Source organism: Bombina bombina, chromosome 7, assembly GCF_027579735.1.
Source record: "Bombina bombina isolate aBomBom1 chromosome 7, aBomBom1.pri, whole genome shotgun sequence".
Classification (NCBI taxonomy): Eukaryota; Metazoa; Chordata; class Amphibia; order Anura; family Bombinatoridae; genus Bombina; species Bombina bombina.
Genome location: NC_069505.1, coordinates 511,365,914 through 511,377,819, shown reverse-complemented (window position 1 = coordinate 511,377,819; position 11,906 = coordinate 511,365,914). Strand labels below are relative to the sequence as shown.

General features: G+C 40.5%; 1 protein-coding gene across 1 annotated transcript in view; it reads right to left on the bottom strand.

Annotated features, from left to right (window-relative positions):
• Window positions 1-530: 530 nt before the first annotated feature.
• Window positions 531-11,906, bottom strand: part of LOC128636042 (ficolin-1-B) — a 220,878-nt gene continuing 209,502 nt past the window's right edge. Inside the window, exons 7-8 of the mRNA XM_053689116.1 lie at window positions 2,620-2,754; window positions 531-1,153 (exon numbers count right to left, since the gene is read on the bottom strand). Coding sequence (XP_053545091.1) covers window positions 903-1,153; window positions 2,620-2,754 — 386 coding nt within the window. The 3' untranslated portion in view covers window positions 531-902. The remainder of the gene's footprint in view (window positions 1,154-2,619; window positions 2,755-11,906) is intronic.

Sequence of the window (11,906 nt, the reverse complement as noted above, 5' to 3'; positions counted from 1 at the left end):
TGCAATGCTGAATACGGCAAGCGTATTGCTCACCGTATTCAGCGAGGTCTGATGGACCTGATCCGCACTGTCGGATCAGGTCCGACAAGACCTTGATAAATAGAGGCCATAGGGTCAGATTACGCGTGGAACGCAATATTGCACTTACGTGAACATGATATTTCCGCTCCACTCAGTAATACCAATTCACGAGGTCGCTTTTGCATTGCCAAAAGCCAAGTGCTCACAAGAGCAATGGGAGCCTCGTTTTAATGCCGGCAGCCACAGCAAACCACCTAGCACAGAGCAGGGGGCAAATTGTGCAACGGTGGGCAGCAATAAATAAATGTATATGCTTATATAAATATATATATTTATGTGTTTATATATATATATATATATATATATAGTATATACGCATATACATATATATTTATAGTGAAAGCACAGTTCCCTATTGACCTTCATGTAAAAGAACTTTAAGTGCCCCACATCCTGTTGCTTTAACCCTGTATAACTGCTTTTGTGCAGTTTTTTTTTTTTAATAAAAATGCTCATATATATACTGTATATCATGTTAAAGAACTGTCCTCTTTATTTTGGGGGCAATTGGAGTAACTTTTTATTTTTAACCAGAGGTCTGACCTCTGGTTAATTGCGCTTCGTGCAAAGTGAAATCACAAGCTCACAGTCACAATAATCCAGCGCTACAGAATTTGGTGGTGCTATACAAATAGATGATAATAATATTAATATTTGTTATAGATGGTTTTTTAACATGCGCCCGTAATCGGGCAAATTTCCCCTTTACGGGCGCACGTTAAGATATCGCCTCACTTGTAATCTGGCCCACAGTGTAGTACCCATTTTCAAAAATGAACTTTTGTGAGCTCTATTCATCATGACTGCGGCCTCTTCACTAATTACGGTTGTGGTCGTATCTTCATTTCTGACATTTTGTAGGAGTATTTATACCCTTTGCCTGTCTTCCAGCACAAGCCATCCGCATCCGTATTATTATTTTCTTTCACATAACGCCCATTCAGGTTAGAAAAACGACAGTCTTTATACCACCAAGCGCCATTAAAAACATGAGCGCAATTCCTTGAGGATGTATCATTATCTTTGTCTTTTGTAGAAAATGCAGAGTTATTGTGATAGGAAAAAGAATCACCTTAAAAGAAAGAGAAATAATTGAATTACATATAATAAGCAAGTAAAAGGTCTATTTGAGTTTCATTAAAAGGACATTAAAGCCAAAATAAGACATTCATGATTTAGACAGAGCATACAATTTTAAACAATGTTCCAATTTACTTCTATTATTTAATTTGCGTCCTACTCTTGTTATCCTTTGTTGAAGGATTAATCTCGGTAAGCTCAGGGGCCGCAATGCACCTGTGTGCTAGGCAGTGGGGCTTGTATTAAGTCAGCAATAAACAAATTGAGTCATTACCAGATGGCACAAGCACCTTCAGCTCTCTAAGCAAGTGTTGTGTATAAAATGCTGGTGCACGGAGCATACATAAATACACACTTGAAACAGCTATAGCTTTTACTAGAAGCATTTTTGCTACTTCATGTATATAGCTAAAATGCTTCTAATGAAGAAAAAGGAATGCTGAGTCTTAGAGTGGATGAAATGAAGTTTTATTTAGGAGCAGGCTTATCATCAGACACTTGTTAAGCTCCAACTTACGCGTTTCGCGCATGGGCATGCTTCTACTCAGCTTTGCATATTTTGTTATCAAACATGAATAATTTTAGCTTTAGCATGGTCCCTAATAGTAATCTTTTACCTTAGGAAAATGATGTAACCACGTTATCTGACATGAGTACTGTAGCACACATCAAACTACCGCTCATGCAATACATGTTAACCCCTCTCTTGCTATAGTAGTGCAAAAAGGAATAGAAACTTTCTATATGTTGGCATTTTAGAGCTCCACTTGTAATTCAAGTCTTTATATTACAATTTTGTTCAGGGAAGCCTACCACCTAACTCAGTAACAAATTATTTCCACTTGCATAATAATTGCCCTAATCTAACGTATTAACATCATTCTCACCCTTGCAGTCCCCACCTCCTGTTTCCCACCTTCCCACAGGAATAGGGCCCTCAATTTCTCCGGTATAAGTTTGTCAAATTTTATCTTGTCTCTTACAAGTATTGTATCATTGTCTTACGTATATCAATTGTACCCATGGACAGCGCTGCGGAAAATGTTTGAGCTTTATAAATAAAGTATAATAATAATAGCTGTGTGTACTGTTCCTTTAAAACTAATTTGCTACTAAAATTATAGTCTTATTAATACATGGGGGTAGATTTATCAAGCAGCGGGTTCCTCTGAAACTGAAGTTAAGAAGCAGCAATCATCCCGATAGGATACGATACGAATTGAGACCCCCTGCTAGCTGCCGATTGGCTGTGAATGTACAGGGGGCAGCATTGCATAAGCACATCACAAGAAATGCTTGTGCAATGATAAATGCAGACAGTGTATGCTGTCGGCATTTATCAATGTGCAGCGGACATGATCCGGCCGCACAATGATAAATCGGCCGCTAAGAATGGAATTTTGCGTAGTTCACAACGAGTATACGTTACAAATACCGTACAACAACCATTTCAATTACCTGCATCACCTTCAATGAAGCTTCCCACACTCAAAGTGTATTTCTTAGACTCTTCAGCAATAAAGAATTTTTCGTACAAGGCGTAAGACTGGTTGTCATCAAAATCTGTGAGTTCAATGCGCAGCTGGAGTCTACCTACGGTAAAAAGAAACAAGCAGAGTTATGACTGACAGTTACCATTAAAGTAATAAAAAAGTGCAAAAACAATGCTCTAAGGTGTTAGAGAATTGTATTATTGCATTATTGCTTGTGTATAAATGTAGTTGATCATAATCTAGAATTTGATCATTATTGTCATATTACTTGTAGAGATTTGGAAATTTGTCCAAATTCATACTGATTTGGAGAGTCGTGTTACATGAACAGCCCAATACTATATTGGAACAAAACAGATGAAGATTGCTTGATCAAATCAATTTGGTCTTGTGCCATTGTTTGGCTAACATTCATGTGCCCATCGTTTCCTGTCCAATCCTGAATTGTATTACTAATGACTGATGTTAGGGACAATCAGTCAGGCACTAAATGTATTTTTAGTAATACAGGCTTGTCCAATAAAGCCTTATGGGCCGAATTATCAAGCTCCGAATGGAGCTTGATAGAAACAGCAGTTATGAAGCAGTGGTCTAAAGACCACTGCTCCATAACTCATCCGCTGCCTCTGAGCCTACGGTCTGCAATCCGCCCGATCCTATATAATTGGGGTGATTAACACCCCCTGCTAGTGGCCGATTGGCCGTGAATCTGCAGGGAGCGGCATTGCACAAGCACAATTCAGCGATGTCTGTCGGACATGATACTCTACAGCGTATAATGTCAGACAGACATTGATAAATTGGCCCCTTAACCTAGCATTGGGAGGTGGGAGACTATGAGAAGCTCAGACATTTTGAATCACTTTGACTAGTGCTATTGGAAAGTGCAGTTTTATGACTTCTGTGCCTATGTGCTTTAGTCATTGATTCAACTTCAGTTCTATGCTCTTTTAGCATTCAAAGATAGGTTATTTTAATTGTTTTAAATCTATAACTTAAGATTTTTGTTAAAATTAGCTGTATTCATTTGCTGTTCCCATTGGGTATAATGATAAAGAATCCAAATTCAGTATTAGGCCAAATGCCCACATGAACAAAATTCAGCCAAACCGAACTCTCAGACAAAACAAGCTTTTTGGCATGTACACATCTATATTTACCAGCTGCATCAGGGGCGGAACAATTTTTTTTCTAGGCTGCCCAGCAATTCTCAAGTGCCCCCTGCTGCCTGGCCTGCAGCAGAACAGCCTTGCAAGATGTGCTGTGTGACATATAAAACAACAAAAGTGACACAAAACAACAAAAAGTGACACAAAAACTAAAAAGAAATAAGCAATAAAATATTGTGACCTTAATAACACTGTTCACATAAAATAATAAAAATCACCAATCAAATCCTTTAATGCTATAAATCAGTCCTCTTTATTTCCAAACTGTATCCTAATGTTTAGCTGGTAACACAGTTTCCTTAAAACAAAACATAGTAGAGAAAAACGTTCATAGCGTAACACTATTTAATTTCTAGACAGAGGTGAGATAGCACTAAGAATAAAGGCAATAATATATAAACCCCCAGTAAACATAGAGGCCTATTTATCAAATGTCTGTCGGACCTGATCTGACAGTGCGGATCAGGTCCGACAGACGTCGCTGAATGCGGAGAGCAATACGCTCTCCGTATTCAGCATTGCACCAGCAGCTCTTGTGAGCTGCTGGTGCAACGTCGCCCCCTGCAGACTCGCCGCCAATCGGCCGTCAGAAGGGGGTGTCAATCAACCCGATCGTACTCGATCGGGTTGAATTGTGGCGATCTCAGATCAGGCGGACAGGGTTATGGAGCAGCGGTCTTTAGACCCCTGCTTCATAACTGCTGTTTCTTGCGAGTCTGAAGAAACACGGGCCCTCAAGCTCCATTCGGAGCATGATAAATGGGCCTCAAGACCTCTTTTTATGTTTATACATTTATATGTAATATAACATTAAAAGCAAAAAGGATGCTAGTGACACTTGGGGCAAATAACCATGGCTGCAAGCACATAACGGATAACATTCATGTTATTCTCTTACAAGTTACTCAAATACTAAATGAGACTGCCAAAATCCTTAGTGCTGCTTTGTGATTACCGATGCACAGCAAGCACAGCTGATTTGAGGAAAGTTGCCACTGGTATGGAAGACACAGGATTCTCTGCAGACACAGAATACCCAGCGGGTACTGTTGGTGAGACTGTCATGGGATACCAGATAGGTTCAGCAGGCACAGATATCAAGCAAGACTGTTTGGCTTTCAAGAATCAGGAGATTATACAGGTACAAGGAAAGTATGCTTGGTCTCTGCAACAAGGTGAGCATACACAGGTACAAGGTAAGTATGCTTGGTCTCTGAGGCAAAGTGAGAGTACACAGGTATCAGATAAGTATGCTTGGTCTCTGCAACAAGGTAAGCATAGACAGGTACAAGGTAAGTATGCTTGGTCTCTGAAGCAAAGTCAGAGTACACAGGTATCAGATAAGTATGCTTGGTCTCTGCAACAAGGTAAGCATACACAGGTACAAGGTAAGTATGCTTGGTCTCTGAAGCAAAGTGAGAGTACACAGGTATCAGATAAGTATGCTTGGTCTCTGCAACAAGGTTAGCATACACAGGTACAAGGTAAGTATGCTTGGTCTCTGAAGCAAGGTTAGAGTACATAGGTATCAGATAAGTATGCTTGGTCTCTGCAACAAGGTGGGCATACACAACTACAAGGTAAGTATGCTTGATCTCTGGAGCAAGGTGAGCAAACACAGGTATCAGATAAGTATGCTTGGTTTAGGTATCAAGGTGAGTATATGCAGGTACAAGGCAAGTATGCTTGGTCTCTGCAACAAGGTGAGCATATACAGGTACCAGGTAAGTATGCTTGATCTCTGAAGCAAGGTGAGCAAACACAGGTATCAGGGGCTGGACTAGGAGCTCCCGGTGAGTATCCTGACAGTAACAGTATACTTTAATCTATTTATGTTGTGTTTAGTGCAGCCTTTTTTTGCCCTTACCCTTTACACATACAGGCCCATTTATCAAGCTCTGTACGGAGCTTGACGGGCCGTGTTTCTGGCGAGTCTTCAGACTCGATAGAAACACAACTTATGAAGCAGCGGTCTAAAGACCGCTGCTCCATAACCCTGTCCGCCTGCTCTGAGCAGGCGGACAGGAATCGCCGGAAATCAACCCGATCGAATACAATCGGGTTGATTGACACCTCCCTGCTGGCGGCCAATCAGTCAGCAGGCGGCGGCGTTGCACCAGCAGCTCTTGTGAGCTGCTGGTGCAATGTATAATGCGGAGAGCGTATTGCTCTCCGCATTTAGCGAAGTCTTGAGGACCTGATCCGCAGTGTCGGATCAGGTTCGCAAGCCCTTTGATAAATTGGGGCCAAGGTCTTCAGTTACGCTAACCCAATACCATTAAATTTATTTGCCCTCAAGCAAACTCATTTACTTTTAATACACACGCAAATTAACATGACCATGATATTATTATATCACTCACATGCAAATTGTATCCTAGCCCTTAATGCGTCCTTAGATATGCCTTTGTCTGTGTTACATAAGGTTGTTAAAACCAATCTATATAGAAAGATAAGTTACTAGTTATCGAACTCAGCCCTAGACAATAGGTCTCCCGGGTGGGTTTTTCCAAACGTTTGAGTATCTTCAGTCAGACTTCTTGAAAATTCTATAATTATAAAATCATATTTTTTATTTAAAACTCCTTCACTAACAACATTAGCTAAAACAATATTGTAAAGTAGTAACAAAGCAGGTTAGTAGAGACAATGATAAACTGAGACCTGTTATACATGAGTTTGATTCCCGGTTGGGTATGTTTTTATTAAAAAAAAAATTAGAATTTTAAGTAATTTTTATATTTGAAATTGATTATAACCTACTATTTATTATTTTCAAATTGTAAAAGGAATTGTAGAAAGAATATTTAAGAATTGTTACTGTTTTCTCCTCGATTTAACTCATACTACTAATATTTTTGTAAATGAAGTGTATAAGTTTCTTCTTATAGGGGTAGATATGTTTTGGAATATTATGTGGTACTGAATCTTAATATAAGCATATTCCACTTTATTTCCTTGTTTTATGAAGAAAGCTGCTAATCTTAAAAAAAAAAAAGTTACTGGAGAACCTTCTTTTGTTGTCTGATATTGTGCAATAAGCTCCAAACTGCACAAAATCCAAGACCTGACTTTACGTGCTCGTGTATACTTTCCCCCATAGACATCAATGGAGAAAAAGTGTTAGAAAAAAACCTAACACCTGCGATCGCGGAATGGCGTAACGCAATCCCTATTGATGTCTATGGGGGAAAACAAAGTTTATTATAAATCTCACACCCTAACATAAACCCGTAGTCTAAATACCCCTAATCCGCTGCCCCTCGACATTGCCGACATTAACCTCTAATCCGCCGCACACCTGCATGGCAAACACCTATATAAAGCTATTAACCTCTAAACCGCTGGCCCCCCACATCGCTACTCCTATAATAAACCTATTAACCCCCAAACAGCTGGCCCCCCACATCGCTAATACTAAACTAAACCTATTAACCCCTAAACTGCCGCCCCCCACATCACAAATAATATAACTATCTTTAAACAAATAAAAACTTACCTGTGAAATAAAAAAAACTAAGATTAAACTATAAATAAACCTAACATAACTATTTTAATAAAATAAAATAAACTACAAATAAAAAAAACTAAATTACAAGATTAAAATAACCTAACACTATGAATTTTTTTTTTTTTAAATTACAAATTTAACCCTTTGAGTGCTAATGAGTTTTCCACTCTGGTGCTAATGACGGCTCAGAGCCGTCACTAGCAGTCTCCCTTGAGGGAGATCTGGGGGCTCCCACCCGCTCCTACCCCGGCAATTGTGCTTGTAGACAGGCATCGTCAGGGCTTCCCGTTTTGCATAGTGACGTCACACGCAATAACGTGATGACGTCACCACGCAACTTTATTTATACTTAACAATGTTAAGTATAGGAGCAGGGGGCATGCTGCTTAGAAACCTGTATCTCAGGCATCTAAGCAGCTACAGACCCCCAAGACCAAGGTAATCGCCTAACCTTTCCAACAGAGTAAGTCTTGGGGGTCTGAAAAAGATAAAAAAAAAAGTAAAAAAAACAAAAAAAAACATTAAAAAACCTTAGCACCCAGGTGGGAAAGTGCTTAGCACTCAAAGGGTTAAAAAAACTTAACACTACGAAAAAATTAAAAAAATCTAACAAATTACACCTAATCTAATAGCCCTATAAAAACACCCCCTAACCTAACTAAATAAACTACCAATAGCCCTTTAAAGGGCCTTTTTTAAGTTAAACAGCTCTTTTACATAAAAAAAATTACAAAGTCCCCCCTAACAATAAACACCCCACCCAACCAACCCCCAAAATAAAAAAAAAACAAAGTCTAAAAAAAACCTAAGCTACCCATTGCCCCTAAAGGTGCGTTTATATGGGCATTGCCCTTAAAAGGGCATTCAGCTCTTTTACTGCCCATTAAAATAAAAAAGCCCTATTCTAAAAAAAAAATACACCCAAAAAACTAAAATAAAAAACTAACACTAACCCCAGGAAATCTACTCAAAGTTTCTGAAGTCCGGACATCCATCTTCATTTAGGACGCGAGAAGTCTTCATCCAGGCGGCGACATCTTCATTCATTGCGGGGGCATCTTCTATCTTTATCCCGGTGGCGCAGAGTTGTGGCGGAGCGGAGCTGTCCAGGACCGGCGGTGACATAAAGCATGGAACTTCCTCTTCATGTGATCGACCGCCGCACACTGAAGCTTGAATACATTCCTTTTACCACTTTTTTTATTTTACATTTTCATTAAAGGCCAATTCTTTAAATCACATTTCTCCCATTTTTATTCCACCTTATTTTCCCTTCCAATAATTTTTTCTATTGATTTTTATTTTTTCAAACATATCTGTGATATTGCGTATTTTGGAATCTGGTATTTGTTTCCTACATCTGGTGCTGAAAAGAACTGAATACAGCTTCCTGTGTCCATATTCGGCAGTTGTTTAGCAAACAAATGCAGAATTCTGAAAAAAACATCCATGCCTATTGTATATACACTCACTGGCCACTTTATTAGGTACACCTTGCTAGTACCGGGTTGGACCCCCTTTTGCCTTCAGAACTGCCTTAATTCATGGCATAGATTCAACAAGGTGTTGGAAACATTCCTCAGAGATTTTGGTCCATATAGCAATGATAGCATCACGCAGTTGCTGCAGATTTGTCAGCTGCACATCCATGATGCGAATCTCCCGTTCCACCACATCCCAAAGGTGCTCTATTAGATTGAGATCTGGTGACTGTGGAGGCCATTGGAGTACAGTGAACTCATTGTCATGTTCAAGAAACCAGTTTGAGATGATTTGAGCTTTGTGACATGGTGCATTATCCTACTGGAAGTAGCCATCAGAAGATGGGTACACTGTAGTCATAAAGGGATGGACATGGTCAGCAAAAATACTCAGGTAGGCCGTGGCATTTAAACGATGCTCAATTGGTACTAAGGGGCCCAAAGTGTGCCAAGAAAATATCCCCTACATTACTGTTGCCTTTCTATCATCTCAAACCAGTCTGCCCATTCTCCTCTGACCTCTGATATCAACAAGGCACACACAACTGCCGCTCACTGGATATTTTCTCTTTTTCAGACCATTCTCTGTAAACCCTAGAGTTGGTTGTTCCTTGAAAATCCCAGTAGATCAGCAGTTTTTTAAATACTCAGACCAGCCCGTCTGGCACCAACAACAAATGCCACATTCAAAGTCACTTAAATCCTCTTTCTTCCCCATTCTGAGAAACAGTTTAAACTTCAGCAATTATCTTCACCACGTCTACATGCCTAAATGCATTGAGTTGCTGCCATGTAATTGGCTGATTAGCAGTTTGTGTTATCAAGCAATTGAACAGGTGTACCTAATAAATTGGCCGCTGAGTGTATATGTGTGTGTATACACACAGTCACATACACACCCACACATACACACAGTTACAGTTGCAGTCACATACACACACACACAGTCACATACACACACACACACACAGTCACATACACACACACAGTCACATACACACACAGTTACAGTCACAGACACACAGTTACAGTCACAGAAACACACACAGTTACAGTCACATACACACACACACACACAGTTACAGTCACATACACACACACACAGTAACAGTCACATACACACACACACACACACACAGTAACAGTCACATACACAGACACACACACAGTTACAGTCACATACACACACATAAAAAAATTACAAAGTCCCACCTAACAATAAACCCCCCACCCAACCAACCCCCCAAAATAAAAAAAACAAAGTCTAAAAAAAAACCCTAAGCTACCCATTGCCCCAAAAGGGCGTTTATATGGGCATTGCCCTTAAAAGGGCATTCAGCTCTTTTACTGCCCATTAAAATAAAAAAGCCAGAGGGGGGCGGAGCCAACACCGAGAGAAGAAGGTCACACTTCTACAGAGCTCCTGCTTTATTTTCAAACAGATCCACCTAAATTGTATAATCTTAGCCTTTTTCTTTTAATTATTTTATTTCCCCAGTCTTTACATATAATAGATGTTTTTATTTAGTGAGCTTTGCGGTCTGACCCTCCTATATAGACACATCACCCGGTTGTGTGAGAGGAAATTGGGCAGTATATAATATACGCATAGCCCTATCTAGGGAGGCCGTGACATCGGACATTCGACAGTGGCTAATGTGCTAGACAGCATAACAAGTGTACCAGCAGACATTACATCTCGGAGCGCAGGTCTGTTTTCCCCGCTCACTCCCTGCATCACAGAGACAGCACGTAGCTCCGACATCTTCAGCCGCACGGAGGAGGCGCCATCTTAATACTCCCTACGGACCCACGTGGCATCGCCACAATCATACCTGCTGAACAGCGGCTACCTGCTTGACCACTTCTTGAGCTGCCGGAATGGTCATCTCTTACCGGATCGCCTCACAGAGCCCCTGAGTGAGTAAGGTCAGGAGAGAAAGGAAAAAGTGCTGCGCACCTGACAGTGAGTACTATAAGACCGCACTTGCCTGACGGGTACCGGTGAGGAGGTTGTGGGCCTACAGTTGTATAACTCTGTTCCCCTCTCTACGCATCTACAGTCAAAACACACAGGGGCCAGTAAGCAATTTCTATATAGGGAGGGAAAAGAGCACAGAGATTAAACACACGGAAGAGGGGATCCACCACCAGCAAATATAAGCAAAATAAAGTTTTCCACACTTCTGACAGCCCATCATATAAGGGCTTTGCATTAAGCTATCCCAGCTCCTTTTGCCATCAGCTGCAGGTTTAATCTACATAGAGCAGATCTCAGTTATTACCCCCTGTCTGAGCATAACCCCATTACCTGGAACTCCAATATGGTATTATCAAACTCTGCTACAACCTTACACAGCACTCTACAACCATAAACACTCAAATTCCACAGTGTTAAAGGGGCTCAACCCTCTCAGACGTCCAGGCTAGTTATATATACATCTTCAGGCTACCATACTGGACTTTGCATAACTTTTAACTTCTCTTTGTGGATTGGTATTTACTATATTTTCTTCACTTGCTATGTGACCTGCTGTTTTAACATTACCACAGCAGTTAGCATTTGTCACTCTAACTGAGATTGGATTGGTATTTACCGTTTACTATTTTAATAGACTGTAGCCTTTTGCTTATACGTTATCTCCAGTAAAAAGTTCATATGTGACTTCAGCCTCAGGGCTGTTCTGAACTCTCTCAATCTGGAATCAGACTAGATCATTATTTGGCAGCAGAGACAGACCCGCCTTGTTGCTGGTGCTTCCTACATCTCCCTCCTGAGGGGCCTTCATTAACAGCCTCCCTAGCCTACACCCATAGCCTTCTCACGTACAGACCCAAAAAACATGCAGGGCTAAATGCTACAGTGACGGTGCGGGTGGAACCCCCTCTAGACTTCTTCTCTGAAGTGGAAACCATTCTTTTCACTTTTCAGACCTCTTACGTATAGTGCAACATAGTATGAGTACGTAACCAAGTTTCTCTACTTAATATCACGAACATGTCGTAAGCAATGGGGAAGAAACAGAAACGTCAGGAAAACCCCAAGAGAACTCTCACAGACCATTTCCATAGCAGAAATACTTCGGACCAG